General features: G+C 37.3%; 1 protein-coding gene across 6 annotated transcripts in view; it reads right to left on the bottom strand.

Moving 5' to 3' along the window:
- The window catches only part of SHQ1 (SHQ1, H/ACA ribonucleoprotein assembly factor), a 221,105-nt gene that overhangs the window by 132,713 nt on the left and 68,203 nt on the right, over positions 1-20,189 (bottom strand). For all 6 annotated transcript variants that reach the window (XM_033133193.1, XM_033133194.1, XM_033133196.1 and 3 more), the window contains exons 7-9: positions 19,796-19,950; positions 18,096-18,149; positions 15,817-15,940 (exon numbers count right to left, since the gene is read on the bottom strand). In XM_033133193.1, the coding sequence (XP_032989084.1) occupies positions 15,817-15,940; positions 18,096-18,149; positions 19,796-19,950 (333 nt within the window). The remainder of the gene's footprint in view (positions 1-15,816; positions 15,941-18,095; positions 18,150-19,795; positions 19,951-20,189) is intronic.

Here is a 20,189-nt window from a genome sequence, read left to right on the forward strand (position 1 = left end):
AGGGATTCTCTATGATTGAGCCAGTCCACACTTAAGCCAACCCTATCCGTGGAAGAGAGGCTTCTGGGATCAAGATCTCTTGAAGGAGTTTAGAACAAGTACCCTGGTGTATAAAGGACAAGTGCCATGCATATTTTACTTCAGGGAAAATGGCTGTCTAATGACAACAGAGAAGCATAATGACAAAGAAAAACATGGAGCACAGTACCCAGGAGATAGGCAGTACACAGTATGTGAAACACTGTCTGGCTAGTCACGCCAGCCTGCCTTTAAAGAGCAGGCAGACTGAAAACAATGGGCTTTCCTGTTCTGCACAGACGGGGCACCTCGGGTTAATGTATCTCGAGATACAGTATGGCTTCTAAGTTAGAAGCCATTGGCTATTGGAAATCTTCCTGTTAGTAGATCAGGTTTTGCAATAATCTCATGGTTTAAGGCTCCCATCTTTAGGAGGTTATCAGAACAATGAATGTTTTTACTGGCTAAAGCCAGCATAGGAAAAATAATATAAATTGTTAACTCTATACAGTAAGAGCTAAATTTATATTCAACTATTGGTACATTACACATGCTGTATGGCTGCGGTTTACTGGGTATCTAGTTCTGCCCAATAAAGTTTTGAGCTACCCAAGACAAGAGGCCAAAAAGGGTAAAGGAAAAAGAGGTGGTTATTCAAAATACATAAACAGAAGCATTGCTTGGTCTTTATTTGTAAATGCTGTCATTTAAAAACGTATAACTTAGTACATAACCTGGCTAGAATTCTGGGATTTTGATGAGACCATATTATCAGGAAGGATAATTATTTTTAACATTAATTTTCATTGCTCATTGGACCATAAAAAGAAATAACAGAAAAACTGTGTCTAATATTAATCAAAATTCAGACGATGAAAGTGTGGCAATTTGTTTCAATGTCAGGCCCTGACAGGAAGTAGCATAAAGCCAAGTCCCCCGACAACACAGACACGTGTTAAATTTAGCTTTATGAAAGTTTTTCAGTCCATTTAATTTTTTTATCCATAAATTTCTCAGGTGCCATTTAAGCTCTTACATTTCTGAGTTGTAGTAAGAAACACACTTAAAGCAATAATAATAGTTACTATTTTGAGCACAAATTTAGTTCTGTATCAATGCTTAAATTATCCTTTGTTATTAAAATTACGTGTTATCTGTATAGCCACAAAGTGAACACAAAGCAAACACATACTTTGTAAATGTCCCCTTTGCCTGGAATACACAACCCCCAATCCAACCATAATTCACCATCAGGTCTCAAATTGGGCATTACTTCCTCTAGGAACTGGGTTCCAACTCTCCCCCAAGCTGGTTTAGGCTCCTCGTAATTCCCGGCACACCTGTCCAGTCTGTTAAGATAGGTAGTAGCTACCCACTTGTTCTGCACCAAGTACTTTTCATACATAGCATCATTTAATCCTACTAGTTAGGTACTTTCTTGCTTATTTCATAAACGAGGAAACTGAAACTCAAAGATATGAAGGAAATGGCCAAGATCACAGGTAGGAAGCAACAGTCAGGACTTGAAAATAAGTACATCTGCCTCCCAGCCACTATGCAATAGACACGGTGTCAGTATTCATCACCTTCTGTGGCAAACTCCTGGGTGAGAAAGGACATGGCTTTCCAACTGTCTTCCCCGGGCTGAACAACGTCTAGCAGATTATATGATCCATTCAGTAGAGGCTAGTTGTTGCTGTGGTCTGGAGCACGTAGAACCAGAGTTTAAAACACCTGGTCAAACATCTCAGTGAACATATACTAGTTGTAACACCTGCTGTGATCTTTAGATTTCTGTTATTGTGTCATAACAAAGGTGGAGTACATAATTTGTTTGTACATTCCCTTACTACAGCCATATGATATCCCTGACAAGACAAAACTGTAGCTGTGCTAGCTTTCTTACATCACTACACCATCAAAAGCTCAAATAATGAATTTAACCCAAGGCTGCTTTTTGCCTTTTCTGCTCTAACAATCCCTGCTAGATGAGCTGGTTTGAAAGGATAACCTTGACATTAACTCTATCCTCCTTAAGTCACCTGTCAAAGTAGTGGCTGTGTTAGTTGTCAAAATACATGGCTGGATGTCACCAAAATTACATCATGGTAGCATGACTATTTCCACTTTCTTTAGACAGTTAAGAGTGAGGCATCCAAGTTCAAGGTAGAACATTAAAAAAGAAAATCCCATCTACACAGTAAGTACAAAAGTAGAAAGGTTAAGAAGCTGAACATGTGTGGGAAAAAGTTCTTTAAACAGCTGCAATCTAAACCTGGGTTAAAAAATAATCCATAAGCATCTAAAACTTCATAATTCTGTGGCTAAAACTTTATTCCAATGCTTCTACCTTATGAATACAGCGTGTATCTCAATGCCTGGTAGTTCAATTTAAAATAAATTTTTTTCATTGTTGCTTTAATTAAGACAATTATACTTAATTTTCCCCATTGACATTACTTAATATTAAAAATTTTGACTTATTTTTTGGAATTAGCTTAGTTCTTAATTGGGAAAACTAAAACTGTGCATGAAGTCAGAAGGCAAAAATATATAGAAAGAAAGACAACTGGATTCCTCAAATGGCTCATAAAAGGGAAAAACAAACACAGTGCCAGGCATGTGAGTCCCTTTGGTGATATGAAATGCTTATCAGTATGTCAAAGCAGAAGGAAAGAAACTGAATCCTTTAATACTCTCTCTACATCATAGTGAGTGTCTGCTTACTGATAAATGGTTTGCATACCAGTAAAAATGACTGTGCTTCTCTACATTTTAATCAATGTACATTAAATATAATTTAGTAAAACTGATTAGATATCTATAAGTTTGATTTATATTAAAAGGTTACATGAAAATTTCATTATGAAATTAAGATTTTAGAATTCTAGTCCCAAGTTCTAAAAGACTGAGGAAAGATCATTAAAAAGCTAAGCATAAATAATCTTGTGCGGTTCTCAACTAATCTCTCTGTAAAGTAAAAATGATAATAAGCCAAACATCTGCTTGCTCTTGGCATGATCTCTTAGCTCTTGGGTACTTAACCTGAATCTCTTTCCACATGTATAAATTGAGGGGGAGATGCTTCAGAACTGCTGTGTGAATTAAATGAGACAATCAATATGTAAGCACTTTATACATGACAAGGGAAGGAGGACAGCAGGTCATACAGGATCAAGGACCCTGGGACTCCCTTTACTACTTCCTACCCCACCACTTGTGCAGCACCTGCTCACAGAACTCCTTTCTCCTCCATACTGATGTAAGAATATTTTCCTGTGAGTCCCCAAATGAAGGAGGAATATGTCTCTGTGAGTCCCCAAATGATGTAGGAATACTTTTCCTGTGAGTCCCCAAACGATACAGATGATGTTGGATCTGCCGGCAGTTTCTGGGTGTGGGCTGGGGTCGTGTCTCATGAGACCGAAGAATGGAAACACGGACCCAGAGAGGCAAAGAGTTTTGAAAAGAGGAAAGTTTATTGAAAGCAAAGAGTCACAGCTCTCGAGTGGGAGGGGGTCCCGAATGGGGGTGCCCCATGACTGAGGCAAAAGCTCTTACTTTTACACCTTCCCCTGCCTGCTTGGGGAAGGGGAGCTGTTTGAAGAAGGGAACTGGCGCCTTCCAATGAAATTCGTCTACCAGGTTTGTTCTGCTTGCCCATCCTGAAGGAATTAGCAAAGTAACCCACTCTTATCTGTCAGATCTGCTCCGTTTGTCAGGCCAAAAGGAACTTTATGATTAACTTCAAGGACTTGTTACATTATGTCCTGGAGTAAAGGAGTGAATTCAAAACCTGGAGTTTCAGGATATGGCTCTTTGTTTATTCCACCAGGGACCTCCTTGTCTACCTAGAGACATGCTAGCTAACCTGTATCAATACCACTGCTGGCGTTCCAGTTCAGACCGTATTACCTATCCCAAAAGACGTGGCTTCAGGCAAGAACAGCAGTCTCTGTCTTCACCATACCACTACCTCACCACCATCAATGACTTGTCCTTGGTGTTACTGCCAGGTGACTCGGACTTCATGAGCCTGCTCAGACCACAACATCCGACTCTCCAGTGCTCCCTCACTGAACAAGACTGAGTCCCTATAGCAAGCCTCTCCACTGCAGGCTCTCCACAGTCCTGTCCCAACACACGGTTCCCACCTCATCCCTTCAATTCCCCTTCATATCCAGGCCTCCAAACAAACCAGAATATTTGCCATTTCTTAGACATATATAAATTCTTTTCCTCTCCCTGATTTTCTTTACCTTCTACTTTCTCAGGGAATACCTTCTTCCAGCCTTTTCTAAATCCTACACATTCTTTAGGTAATAACTACCACTAAACCTCATTCATTAGGCCTATGCTGTTTGCTTCTTCCTGTCGAGACCCTCCCCTCATCCACACTGGAAAGCACCCAGTGGAGTCAGAGTGAGATGTCGTGTTGGAGTCCTATGATTTATCCTCTGTACCCTGACCTGGGCCGGCTAACAACAGGAACAATACAAAGTGAGTGGAATAGGATCTTTTGCTTTGCTTTGCTTTGTTTTTTTAACGTTTCTGGTCACAGCTACTTAGAGAATGCAGGACACATCCTACCTCCTTCCCCACCTAATCTGGAAACGCACATAGGGTTGAGACTCAGTCTCAAGGTAGGACTGAAGAAGCAGAGACCTCGGGCATGTCCTCAGTCAGCTGGAGACTAGCAGGTCCAAGAAGGTATGAGAAACAATCTGGCACTTGTCTTGCTTTAGAGCCTAAATCAAAAACTAATGACACCCATTGGCTGACTTGGGCTCTCAGAATTACCATGATTTATAGCGATATAGGAGAGCGCCCTCACTGCAAAAGTTTTAAGCCTCCCTCACTATAGAAATTTTAAGTCTCCTTTTCCCTAGTTTCTTAGCTCCTTAGCCCCAGGTTTTGATTACTTTTTTTTTAAAGTTTATTGGGGTGACAATTGTTAGTAAAGTTACTCTTCTAATCAGTTTCTGAATCCTAGACTAAAGATTGCTCCTAGCCTGAATCACAGAATGTTTCTCACCCCAGCCTCAGACAACTATTTAAAAGCCTGTGACTTCCCAACATTCCCCCCAAGCCATTCCGGACCTAACTCTTGGATAACTCCATCCCACAAACCAAATAGGTGTTAACATTCCCCCAGGCCAGTGTACTTGTTGATTGTAATCACTGAAGCCTAAAGTTCTTTCCAACCCATTCTGGGCCCAGCTCCAGGACAACTGATGCCACCTAAATGACTGGTTGAATGGCCACAGGCTCTATAGAGCTAACAGATTTATTAATTGAATACTATTTTTCCTCATTCAGGGGCCTTGGGGATACAGAGGACACCCCAGCAAGATTACCAGTCGCAACCAAAGAAGCCAACACGGTCTTCCAGGCGGATCCTGAGACCTCTTCCTCTCATCTGAGGTCAGATAGGGCGAGAGTTCCGTGAATCCCCAAATAGGTAGGGACAGCTCTACGCCCCTGCCCAGCAGGAAGCAAATACAGAAGAAAAGATGACCTGTCCCTCAGCTTCCCATAGAGATTTTATGGGGATCACATCTCTCAAGAGGAAAACAAGGCAGGCAGTTAGAGAGAGGCATCGGGTCTCTGCATTACTACATAATTCCATAGCATTCAACTGCCAAAAAGACCTCCCCTCTCAGTCCAAAACTTCCCCTTTCCATTGTAAACAAATGGGTACAAGAGACCCAACTAGATCAAACCAGCCACTCACACCTGTGCAGTTTAAAAAAGATGAGGTAATAGCCTTTTGTCAATCACAGGTGTCAATCAGGTGGTCCCAAGCCCATTGGAGAGAAAAAGATAAAAACCACCTTAGTCGGGTCCCTTGAGCCATTCTCTACTGCTCGGGTCCATTTCTATTTCTTTGAAGTGTACTATCTCTTCTGGTAAACTGCTCTCTCACCACTTTATTTCTGTGTCTCATTGAATTCTTTGCTCGGACGCCAAGAACCTGGACACTGCGCCGAGAAGGACTCACTCTCCGATAACAATAGTATTAGTTTAAATCTTCCAGCATTGCTCATATTTAAACTTTTGAAAAATTTCATATTAAAGATCATTGCCTTCTACTTCTTTTTAAGTCCCCCAGCCTGGCAATACTACATTCCCACGTAGCAACAAAAGTCTCACAGACAGCGCAGGTATGTCTTCAGTTCACACAGGCCTGCTTACTCCCAATTTTCTTAAACCCTGCCATCCTCATTCATTCACCCGCTGGACCAAGTAGGCGTCTCAGTTTGCTTCTCCTAATGTTAAGGAGCCTTCCTTCTCTAATGGGAACCAACTAGATCAGTACATCTCATCCTGTGGGGAGGAGAAAGCAGCTGAAATGATCCCCTTCAACACTGGCCACTACTTGGGATGGAACGCAGCCAAAGCCCTCAGCTCACTCCTAAAGGGCTCCCCTCTAATCCTGTATATACACCTATAGCAAGGCTAGGAACACTTTTCTGTAAAGAGCCAGAAAGTAAATATTTTGGCTTTGTGGGTCACATAAGCTGTTGCAACTACTAACCTCTGCAGTTGTATCACTAAAACAGCCAGAAACAGTATGTAAGTGGACAAGCATGACTGAATTCCAATAAAGCTTTATGCACGGGCACTGAAATTTGAATTTCATATAACTTACATGTCATGAAATACTATTTTTCTTTTTTTTAACATTTAAAGATGTAAAAAAGCATTTTTAGCTCACAGGCTACACAGGATGGATTTGGCCGTTAAGGTATTTGCTTAAGGGACTCTTTCTTTGGGTCTTGTAAATACTTGTATTTTGTACCTTATCTTTTGTCTTATCATTCCTGTTACACAATAACCTTCAGAGCTAAGACCAAGTCATACATATATATCCTTATAACTCTTTACTGATTCTGTTACACAATCATCTCCCCTTATCTGCAGAGGATACGTTCCAACACCCTCAGTGGATACCAAACCTTATATATACTATGTTTCATAGATAGAAAGTTTGTTCTCACTGTAGATCTTAGTACCTCAGCATGATTCTTTTTCTTTCCTTATTGAGAACTTTCATCTTTTTACTTAAAGGAAGCACTTTAGGGCTGCTCTTTGGCATATGTGAATTGCCAGCATCACTATTGCGCTTTGGGGGCTATTAACTAAAACAAGGGCTTGAACACAAGCACTGTGATACCCTGACAGTTGATCTGATAATCTAGAGGGCTACTAAGTGACTAACAGGTGGGTAGCATATGGACCGAAGGACAAAGGGATGATTCATGCCCCATATGGGACGAAACAGGACAGAGAGAAACTTCATCATGCTACTCAAAACAGTGCACAATTTAAAATTCATGAGCTGTTTATTCCTGGAATTTTCCATTTGATGTTTTTGGACCATGGCTGATTGTGGGTTACTGAAACTGCAGATAAGCAGGGACTACTGTAATTCTTTGCACAGAGAAGGGATTTGGTCTGTTGAATAAATGTCTGCTCTTTGTTATTTTTCCGTATTAAAGGAACTCTAAATTACAAAAATAATTCTTCCATGTTTTTCCAGATAACATATAAATAAATCATTACTCAGTTTACTTCATCTAGGTCTCAAAATACTGTGCAACAGGACCTTCATTCATTAGGGTCAAAATGTTTTGTTTTACTAAATCTGTCTTTAATATGTATAATTTTCTGTCTTTATTCTCTTTACTTAAAGAAAGTAGACTTAAGAGTTACTTCCTTACAAATTCAGATCAATAAAAACAATCTCAAAACTGACTTTAGATTCATTAAAAGAGGCACTAACTATAGAAGTCTTTGTTAAAGACATAATATTCAAACCATATATCTAACCTCTTAGGTTTTTTGCTGTTTTTTTTTTTTAAACATTGCTCCCCTGAGAAACTACAGAAATTAACAAAACTTATATTAAATAAATAGTACAAGAAATATAATATAGATTTAAATACGATAAACAGTTGACCCTTAACAATATGGGTTTGAACTGCATGGGTCCACTCAGGAATTTTTTGCATTAAATACACTGGAAATTTTTTTGGATTTGCAACTTTTTGAAAAACCTCATAGACAAACTGTGTAGACTAGACATACCAAAAAAAATTTAGGTATGTCACGAATGTATAGAGTATATGTAGAAACTAGTCTATTTTATTCTTTATTACCATAAAACATACATAAATGTATTATAAAAAGTTAAAAATTTTATAACAATTTAGTCAGTGTATAGGCTGGGCTACCATAAAGTAGTCATATTGCTGCTTCTTCGTTATCAATGCATGAATCATTGTACCTGTAAATAAATATGAATTTCTTTTTCATTATTGTTCCAGTTTTGATGTCTAGTGTCAGTAACACATATAACATGTACAGTGTTTGTATCATATAAGACAATATTGATGCAGGTACTGAGTGATGATTCATCTTGTAAACATGATGTAAACTTACGGTATCAATAAATACAGTAGAGTACTGTAAATGTATTTTCTTTATGATTCTCTTAATAACTTTATCTTTTCTCCAGCTTACTTTATTGTAAGACTACAGCATATAATACATATAACATACAAATTATATGTAAATCAGTTGTTTATACTTTTGGTAAGGCTTCCAGTCAACAGTAGACTATTATTAATAGTAATTAAGTTTGGTGGGAGTCAAAAGTTATACACAGATTTCTGACTATGCGTGGGGCCAGTACCCCTAACCCCTGCATTACTTATACATACAAAGGGTCAATTGTATGTATAAGTAAATAAGAGATCAGCTAATTTTAAGCCATCTCCCACCAGTAAGCATTAAGATATAACTCAACTTTCCAAAGAACACTAACATTTTAAAATATTTTAAGTAATTTTTTTCATGTAGCAAAATAACCATAAGCTCTGTGTGTGGCAATTAAAAGGCAATTTATTATTTGTAAACCATACGGGATATGCTGCCCCCTACAGAGTATTTTAAAAGAACAAAGAATGTTTTATATAAATGTAACCCAGAAATTATCACGAAAGCAATCTAAAAAATTTCAGTGATTAACAATACTTAATGAATAACAGAATTATTAGACGAAGAAGAATTCTATGGAGATAATTGGAATTTGATTTTCTACCCTTCACTGTTTATGCTCATATATAATATCCTTTTACAAAGAAGTGTATGGATAAACCCACAAATGCTCTGAGGATAGATAATACAGATAAATAGAAAGAATGTGCCAATTCAAGAGCTTGGGAACACAGATTTGGGCTCAGAGGAAGAGAAGAGAGTAAAAGGAATTTGCTTTGCCTTGTGGAAGGACAATGCAAGGGAGAGCAAGGTCAAGAACTGGCACTGTCATCACTTCACAGCACAGCGTTCCTCACCTTGTCACAGATCCAGCTGCCGCTCACACACTCTAGGCTCGGAAGCCTCTCCTTTCTTAGATTAGTTGGCATGTAAGTAAGTGGCCAGCAAAAACAGATACAAACTGCACTTCAATTTGATTTGAATTCCATACTATTTAAGTTTCCTGAAAGCACCGTAGTTGTTCAATTCTTAGAAATATTTTAATTGCAGTGAGGTCCTGACTAGGACGTAAAATCATCAAGAACAATTTAGAATGACGTAGGAAACAGAAAGTAAGAATTATCATCTCCAGGGTGGGGAGCAGGAAATTAAGTGATTAAACTACTTAAGTGATTAAACTACTACTATTAAAGAAGTAGACACATCAATTCTAGTGACCAGTGAACTCAGATAGGAAAGGACCTATCAACCAGTTTTAGAGGGTGCAGGGCAAATGTCAGGGTCAGACAGCGTATCGACTGAACTTTCCCCGATGAAACAACTCCCTCATGCTGCTCACTCACAATATTTCAGAACACTTCCCTCCATCCTTTCATGTCTAAACACTACCTGTCCTTCAGGTTCCTGTCCAAATCTCATGTCCTCAAGGAAGCTTTCTCTGATCTCTAGTGAAACATCACCACCTCTTCCTCTTCCCTTTGAACTTCTTAGTCTGCATCTCGTGTAAGGTACTACTGTATATTTTATGATTTGATGGACATTTTAGTCTCCCTACTAGTACACATGCTCCCCAAATACAGTACATACATCCAATTCATCTTTCTGCTGCTCTTCATATTTACAGGGTACTCTATATAATAAAGTTTTTTCGTAGATACTAACAGAGTACCTGTTGAATGAGTAATAGATGAACTCACCAACCAATAACCAGTACTTGAGAACAACAGGAAACTTTAGTAGGAGCTGAGAATCAGAAATCAAATGTGGCAGAGCTCCTCTCCATAGGAGGTTACATGTCTTAAGTGATTTAAAGGTAGGTCAGTTTCCCTGGCTTTATACTTTCACTCACTCTATTTCTCCTTTGAGGTACTTATTACAAATGCATTTTTTTAAACCTGGTAATTGTGTAATTCCATGCCCACTCCCCTCAACCCTGTTAGAATTTTAAGTTCCCTGGGGCTTGAGTGTAATCCCTCCTGTTCACTATTGTTATCTCCAGACCCAGCTCTGCACCCTGACGAAGCACTCAACGAATACTTATTGAATCACTCTCAAAATAATTGTACTTAATGTACTTCAGGAGTAAAAATTGAAAGGCCTAACAATTCTCTAAAATGCCCATAACTGGGAATTTCTACAAATTAAATACAGATAAATGTTAACATTGGAAAAATCCTAGTAATGTCATCTTAGTTTTCATGTTTGGGGAAATCTTTACACTTCAATAAAAAGCATTTAAACTTTGGACTAAATAGATTCATCTGCTAAAAACAAATTCATCTTCAAGGTTGCATCAAAACTCAGAGCTCACACAATACACTTGTCATACCTTAATTCCTTGCACAATCATTTTGCTTAAAGAGAAACGTCAGCCCCATGTCCTGTGCTATGGTTATTCTTTTCTTTCACATCGATTATGTTGTTATATCTATCTATAGAAGAGGTCAGTAAAGCAGTCATTTCTGAAAAATTGGTTGTTAAGCCCAGTAATGACTAATATATAAAAGGGATATTAATTATATGAAGTAAAACCTGCTTTTAATTGGTAACAAAAACTAATCTCCTGAAGGCTGATTCTTGGTTTATAGCCTGCCATGTAGGTACTAGTCATCAGACCTAAAATGGTCATAGCAAGGTAGGTGTTTGTTAGTCTTAAAAACAAAACAGAACCAAAAAATTTTATTTCAAATATTATTAGCCAAAAACAAAATCTTCATACAACTGTCTGAACAAAAATTACAATATTTTCCACAAAACGGCAAATAAATTTAAATTTGACACATAGAAGCATAGTAATCCCTACTTCTCAGATGACAATATGGATGAAATGAGATATCATATCTACAGACCTGAGCCCAGTGCTGACACACAGAGTAGTGAACTCAGCAGGTGTGGTTATTATGACTGTACTAGCATATTAAGGCAGGACTCTTTCTGACTCACTTCCAGTAAGATTCACAAAGGATGAAACAGATACCAAGTATTCCCCTTTTAACAGACACTAAACCTTCTTTGCTATCCTGGTAGAGAAACTGACGAAAAACTGATTTGTGACCCTTTAGACTAATACTCACCTCCAGTAGTTTAAGGGTAAAAAAAGAGGTCCAGAAAATCTCCAGACCAAGTTGTTGGAGTCCTATGGGGTTTCTACCACCCTCCGTGGGGGAGGGGAGGAGGTGCTTTCCTGTTACCCTAAACCATGAGAAAGAAGGTTTTAAGAGGGGCCCCTGAAGAGTGTAACCTACCTGCGTTGGAAATTGAGGGGTACGAAGACTAGTGTCTGACCCATACCTGATATAAGCCCCCATCAAGAAGCAAGGAGAAAGAAGCAACCTGTGGTACTGAGGAGAAGACCTGCTCTGGAAGCAAGGGCAAACAGCAAAAGGGGCCTCCTCCCCACTGCTGGTTTCCCAACCTGGCCAGAGCTGCGGAAGAGAAGATTTATTTTTTTAATCAAATTCAAAGGGGACATTTTAAGTACTGCAGTGAGACTCCTCTTGTAACCCAAAGTGACAGAAAAAGCTATAGAATATTTATTATGTATTATAGGATATATGTGTGTGTGATACGATATTTATAGGATACATATTTCATCAGAAACAATAAAAGAAAGAATAAGATCAAAGGGGAAGGGGAGGAAAAATTAAGTAGTTGTTTCCCTTCCACGCCATGATAATCAGTCCTTTCAATATTATAATTGTATTACATGTTCAATAGTTGCTCAAGAGTATGGAAGAGTGAGGAATACCTTTATAAAGATTATAAAAATTAATGAAATGTAGATATTAATGCAAATAGTAAACTGTTGAACAATGTATACTCAAATATTAAACTAAGCACTTTTAAAGAGAATAAAATTTCTGAAGACATTTAGAAAAGCTGCTCTTTTTTGATCCCCTTCTTCCTTTATTTTCAATGAGTAACAGCAGCGAAGTGATGCTGCCATGAAGGATTCTACCTACTCTTCCCAGAAGAATGGAACAAGGTAGAGGAAGTGAAAGTCGCTGAAGACAGGAACAGAGGGAAAAAAGGGGGCGATGTGCCCCAAGAATATTTATCCAGGGAGGGCAAGTCCATGTTCAAGGCCCAATGCTAAGCACTACAATAGTACTTAAAGGGAAAAAGCAGGCTTTCTGACTGTAAAGGAATTCGGATTAGACAGCAACAGCGAGAGAGAAACATACAGTCTTTTGTAGGTAGGGAAGGGGTGGGAGAAGGAACCCAAAATTAAAAATAGCCAAAGTCCTAGTAAAGAATGCTTGTAAAGTCAGGTAAAGCTAATCATGGCTCTTTAAAAACTCAGATCTTAGTCAATTAGTTATAATGAAATATTCCATAGATTCTAAAGCCTTCCTACATGGTTTTGGAAGCTTGTTCCATTTAAGATTTTAAGATCAGTATTTCTTTTGAGGAAAGAATTATTTATTAATTTCAACTATGGAAACACTATGCTGAACTCTATAATAAAAGTGTGATCATTGTGATTGCATTTTGAATTGTAAGTAAGCACAAGTTCATTCTTAGAAAACATTAAATGCCAAACCAGAGCTACCCCCACTTAAATTATGAGGTGTCCAAATAACTGACTCTTAAATGGCAATAATAGCATATCTGTACCGTTCACCTATACAAACCCAGGTTATAATCCTCGTCCAGAGAGCTCATCCCATAGCTCATGGCATGAATTCTAGACAGTCCAGCTCTCTGTTTCAGCACCAACTAGCCTCACTCCAAATGAGCCACAGAACATACTATGTATGGTTTATAGAGGGTTCTCATTCATTTTTAGCACACCAGGCTCCAGTGTGTTACCTCAGGTTTTCTGCTGCTATCATAACAGCTGACAAAACTGGTTCTAGTCATATGGATAATGATGACGAGTTAAGTCTAAATTTCAATTCCGATCAACTAAAATTGTTTTGAGTAATTGATTACATTGTAAATCAAGGCAATCGAATTTATTTTTGGTTATGCAATCAAAAAACTGATTACTTTTCAAATAAAAATCCAGAAAACTAGATCAATTCTCAGAATAAAAAGTAACAAGTAATTTGTGCGTGCGTGCGTGTGTGTGTGTGTGTGTGTGTGTGTATGAGCATGGGCATTCGCACAAGTACAGGGGGTTTTGCAAGTTTTTCATCTGGAAACTGTGATGTAACAGAATAATCACACCTGCATTGTCACTGTTTAAATCTATGAATAATGCTCAAATAATACAGCATAACTTAAATTAATTGTGACATGTAACTCAAATTCAACAATCAGTCATTTACAGCAGATTGATATTTCAAGGTAATTTTTGCAATTCAAGAAATATCTTGGATGGAAGGCAAGAAGAAACAACATCTGAGAAAACAAAGCTCTTTCCTGCTGTTGAAGAAGATAGATGTAAATTAAAGATAGGTTTCTCAAACGTAGTGGCTCTTCTATCACATAATCAACAATCCGTCAAAATAAAATACAGCTAGTCTAAACCAACGGGATTAATAAAAAGGTATCTTTCATTTACCTATGATTCATTTTTACAATTCTACTTTAAAAGAATCTACTTATAACATCATTCCTGCCCCCCATTCCGGCCCCAGGGCAAGAAGAGAAGTCAGAGTGAGAAAGAAGTCAAAGAAAAACCTAGGTATATCTCTAGGAGGGACAAAACATTAGAGTTGTGATTCTTTCCTTTAAGCCGATAAAGTCACCTGGATGGAAAAGAAAGATCTTTCTTTATTTCCCCTTCTTATCCAGAAGTCTGAAAGTTAAGACTCAGAAGCACTTTTATCTAAGGACAAAGGAACAATGAGACTCCCGAGGAGAGAATGTAAGAAATGACCATAAAGTACAGAAAATGACTTTAAAATAAATGTGCCACAACTATATATAGAAATGGATGTTGTCCCTGTCAAAATCATTACCTTGGAAAATTATATACTTAATTCAACGATGCTGTCACAGGTACTTTGCAATTTTATTTCAGAGCTTAGAGTTTTACTCATGCTTAAAACTGGCAAATACCTGTTTTTTCAGGTTGGGTTTAGCAATAGTCAAAAGTCCTCAGAAGGTAAGGGGGGAGGTGGGTGGTAGATGAGGGTTAAAGGGATCAAACATATGGTGATGGAAGGAGAACTGACTCTGGGTGGTGAACACACAATGGGATATATAGATGACATATTACAGAATTGTACGCCTGAAATCTATGTAACTTTACTAACCATTGTCACCCCAATAAACTTTAATTAAAAAAAAAAGGAATAAAGAAAAAAGTAGGGCTGGCCTGGTGGCTCAGGTGGTTGGAGCTCCGTGCTCCTAACTCCGAAGGCTGCCGGTTCAATTCCCACATGGGCCAGTGGGCTCTCAACCACAAGGTTGCCGGTTCAACTCCCTCCTCGTGTCCCACAAGGGATGGTGGGCAGCGCCCCCTGCAACTAAGATTGAACACGGCACCTTGAGTTGAGCTGTCGCTGAGCTCCCAGATGGCTCAGTTGGTTGGAGCACATCCTCTCAACCACAAGGCTGCCAGTTCGACTCCCGCAAGGGATGGTGGGATGCGCCCCCTGCAACTAGCAAGGGCAACTGGACCAGGAGCTGAGCTGCGCCCTCCACAACTAAGACTGAAAGGACAACTTGAAGCTGAATGGCACCCTCCATAACTAAGATTGAAAGGACAACACCTTGACTTGGAAAAAAGTCCTGGAAGTACACACTGTTCCCCAACAAAGTCCTGTTCCCCTTCCCCAATAAAATCTGGAAAAAAAAAAAAAAGTCCTCAGAGTAGCTGTGCTTCTTGGAACCTCCCAAGTTCAGGTTCCATGCCTCTTCCTAGTGGATCACTGTGCTCCCCCCAGCAGAGAATGTTTCACTCTATATTGGAATTGCTTATTAATTACCAACTGTCCTTCGGGCCAAATTGTCAACTGTATAGGAGGAGGAAATTTATCTCATTTATTATTACATCCACAATCCTAGCATAGTGCCTAGAAAATGACAGGCACCCTAGAATACTGAATGATGCAATCTAGCATAATACAAAATGGTTTGGAATATGGTGTGTACCTTCTCTATTTACCTCCCTACTCCTTTCCGAAAAAAAGAGCACCACACCTCTCGGTCTGATTTGTGTGATTATATATTTGTATAGAGGGACTATTACTTTATACACCTGGGAGGAAAAGTGGTTGGATTGAATGACTTTCATTACTTATTTATGTATAGAGAAAAAAAAAAGAAGAAAATCATGATTTTCTTCTTCAGAGACTAAAAACTGAACGTTTCGTTCTCAATGTTGCAAGCATCGTATCTTACCTAGCTGCAATATCTCTGTGGTGTCTCTGTAGGCTTTCAGCACCAGCTTGAAATGGCGATAAAGTGGATAGCACAAAACTCTTCTTCCAAAAGCCACCAGGATTTCATGAACATTAGTCCAAGTCTGTGAAGTATTATTTAAATAAGTAACCATTTCCATATCATACAAACAAAAGCACATAACAAAATATTCTCAATTAAAAACTATAAGTTTGGATTATCATTAAGCCAAGTTGAAGAGAAATATAAAATCATAAAAGGAGACATACACCTCACAATACAATTTTTAATCTTAGCTTTTGTAATTTCTCATATTTTATCAATACACCACAAATGCTCCTTAAAAATCACATATGTAGCAGGAAAGTTTTAAAAAGTCCCTTAAGAATTACAAATATGAATCTAAAACACATGGCACTAACAAAATACAGATGCACATAAAAGACATTTCTAAATGATATATGCTTCATGTTTTTGACTTTTCGGACCCTTCAAGACAGTGTAGATGAAAGATGTCAGGACTCTTCGGTGAAACATGTTCATAGTTTCCCTCTCCTCCCCTTCGTTTTTCGTTGTTTGTTTGTTTTGCTTTGGGCATGAATAATACAGGGTATATACTTTAGTAATTTGTTTTTACTTATCAAAGAGAAAACAAAACATCTCTGGGGGGAAAAAGTGTTTTATCTCAAATAGTATTAAACCGATACCATTAGCTATTCAAAACTTACTGAAAACACTAAACAAAGGCAATTTTCTACAAAATTGCTTTTAAATTGAGTTTTCATTAAAAAAAAAATGTAACCCTTATACAAAACCTAAAATATAAAATTAAAACTAAAGGAACAGCATACTTTCCATGTATATTAATCCTTAATAAGTAAGGGATCTGATTAAGAATATTGAGTATCTAATAAAGAATAGCTTATGTCTAAAAAGAATTACGAATTTTTTAAAAAATTCAAGCAGAAAACGAAATACTTACAAAAGTTTGACAGTTATTAGCATATTTGGCAATTCTAAGTTCTCTCAAAAACTAAAGATTTCAAAATAAAATCATAAATAGGTGAATTTATTCATGTAGATTTTAATAACTGACTGTGAAATTAATTGCCAACTACTTTGTTTTCAACATAAGTAATCAATGCAATTACTACAGAAACCAGTTTCTCCATTATATGCTGATCATGGCAATATGTAAAACCCAGATGAAGTCTAGAGAACAGTACTTCTCCGTCTTTACTATGCATATGAACCCTGGAGTTCTTGCTATAGATTCTGATTCAGTGGGTCTGGACTGATATTCTGTCCTGCTAACGAGCTCCCAGCTGAGGATGCTGGTCAAGCTGTTGGTCCATTGACCATGCTTGAGTAGCAAGATTCTCTGATAAAGTGTTTCAGTTCCTGCTGACATCTATTTTTTTTAACAAAGTGCTGCGATGAAACAAACTTGATTTTACAACTTAAAATGTAGTTTTTATAGGATTTAAACTGGGGAAAAAAAGTAGTCATCTTAATTGATGATACAATTATCAGTTGTTTAAACTGACACTTTTTAAGTTTCTACTGTTAATCACTCCTGTGATGTACAACAGTTTTGTTCAAAACTAGTAAATTTAAAGATGCTACGCTTTGATCTTTTTGGTAAGACCTATACAACTATTTTCTATAAAATACATATAAAAACAAGTTTTATTATATTAAAAAAGTTATTACAGCTAACCATAGTAATTGTAGGACCTGAGAGAAGTTATTTAAGCTGTAGGATCTAAGTTTCCTCATCTATAAAATATCAATAATACTTCTCACAAACTTATTGAACGGAATTGGTGAGGTAATACATATAAAACACTTATCATAGTCCCTGATGATCAATAAGTGGCAGTTAGTAGTATTATCACCCATGTTTGCTTCCCATCATTGAGCTGAGCCCCAATATATGCCAACTTACAAACATGCCTAAAAACTCCACTCCACATTCTCCTCTGACAGACCATGTACCCATTCTTTCTCCAAAGTATGTTGTCCCTCTCCTGATTTCCAAAATACCTTACCTGGCTTCATCAGTATAAGAGTAACAAATAGAATCAGAATTTTATTTAAAGGATGGTAAAAAAAAAACAAACAAACAAACAAAAAAAACCACAAAAACAAAAACTCGTACAACAAAACTTCCACTTTTAAAAAGTGAAGGAATGGCTTGAATTACCCAAAATGAACTAATGACAACAGAAAAATAACTTTCTGAACAAAATCTAAATAATTGCAACTAAAAATCATACCTCAAACCAGCACAGTGTTGGACTCAGTTTTCTGATATTCCATGCAGATTCAACCTTTATTCATTTAGGGAAAAAGAGTATACTGTTGCATTAGAGGTCAAGACATTTAAAAATAAAGCAAATGTATCCATTAATTCAACTAGTATGTGGGTAGTGTTGACGTATATAAGAACTAAGAACTGTCTGTGATTGCAAAAAATAATTGCTTTGCTGATGCAGATACCAAAGACAAGTGTCTGTCTACTTTCCACGGGGTTTTATAAAGCAAAGCTTTTCCTCTGTTAAAAGTCCCAGAACACAAGAGCAAAGAAGCAGGGGCTTTGACAGTGAAAATTAAATAAAAGCGATGCTTGCTCAATTTCTGTCCTCAACAATGTTACTTGCATCTGAAACATTCGATAAATAATCTACCAAAGGACTCAAACATAATGTTCAAGTGCTGTCTATGGCACTTAAAAAGATGCTCAAGAGTTTAGCCTTTCAGGGAATGCGTGTAAGAATAAGCACATTCTAAAAATGGTTTTGAAGTTGCAAGACTTCATGATTCCAGATATGCAGATACAAGAATAAAAGTGGTATGCTGTTTCGAGTATAACTACACACTCTTGCTTATCTTCTCAAGCAATAATATGAAGCATTTTTTTGCCAAAGAAAACATTTTCTCCAATTGTATAGCATCTTTAAAAAATGAGGGGAAATAAAAAGCATTTTCAGTTATATTAGGCCTCATTAACATTCATTTTGGAGTCAAATGCAAATCTCAAAAATCACCTTTGAAATTTTCAGAATCATGACAACAAAAAATTTGGCACATATCAATTGTAACTCTAAAACTATGTTACTGCTATGATATTAAGTGAGATAGGCGGATTTAATAATTTCCCTTCACAATGATACGAACTATTTATGTAATTTTAAAAAAGAAAAGCATATGCTCAACTCAAGAACAACCTTCTCAGCAAAGACAATTATAAATAGAGACACAATAACCAGAAAGACTTTTGTTTTTCAGTTTTCCAGCCTTTTTTTATGTAGGTGAGAAAAACGTTTAGCTCTTCATTTACAAAATCAATTGTGGTTTAAGAAGAAATAAAGTCTATGTTATTTAAAAAAAGATCACTTGAGAATACTGATGGGTGGTAAACAAACAATGTGATATATAGATGATGTATTACAGAATTGTACACTTGAAACCTATGTAACTTTACTAACAATTGTCATCCCAATAAACATTAAAATAAAAAAGAATATTAATGTACTTTACAAAAAATTTACTTTTACAATGGGATTTCTTTAAAAGATTCCCTTTCTTGTAAAGAGCAATACTTGCACCTGCTATTTGACAGCTCAGAGAAAGAATACGTATATGGCAAAGTTTCCCCCTTGCAGAAGTCAAGTGTCATGTGGCAACAGCCCTCTTATTTGGCAATTTATCTCCTAAAGATCCTTTTTCTCTACCTTCAGTTTTCTTCTCCACCTTGCTATCTGTAAAGACTGAAGCCATGAGATAAGATAAAGAGACCAAGTAAGCAGTATGCTTTCACGTTGGTACCCACCATCCATGTACACGTGCAACACCACGCAAAGCGCCCCCCCAAGTAATTCAGCACAACAGGTCTCACTCAACAGGAGTGATGCCTTAATACAGTTTTCTTAGTACAGTCGCCTGTGCCAACAAGCACAGACATATATGTACTTACATTCCTCTCTCCTTCAGTGACACGAGTTTCATAGCAATATGCCAGAAGGATATCAATTAAACTGTAGTACACTTGACGATGGGCTCTCTTGTCCAGCAGGTAAGATTTATTGACAAATTTTCGCAGCTGAAATTTCTCTTCTTCTGAAAAAGACACTAGAAGAAAATGTATTTAAAAATTAGATGTTCCACTCAGTATTGTAGAACCCCCAATGTGGAAGATTTGTCAAAATTGGAACTTTAATTAAAGAAACTGAAATAAATTTATTTAATAGGATATATAAACAACATTTTAACTGAACTTCATAGTTTTATTAAGAGCTACACACTTGCTCAACCTTAGTATGGCTACATAAAGAATAAATGTCTAAACAATATCTATCCCTCCCCCTCAT

Source organism: Rhinolophus ferrumequinum, chromosome 17, assembly GCF_004115265.2.
Source record: "Rhinolophus ferrumequinum isolate MPI-CBG mRhiFer1 chromosome 17, mRhiFer1_v1.p, whole genome shotgun sequence".
Lineage (NCBI taxonomy): Eukaryota > Metazoa > Chordata > Mammalia > Chiroptera > Rhinolophidae > Rhinolophus > Rhinolophus ferrumequinum.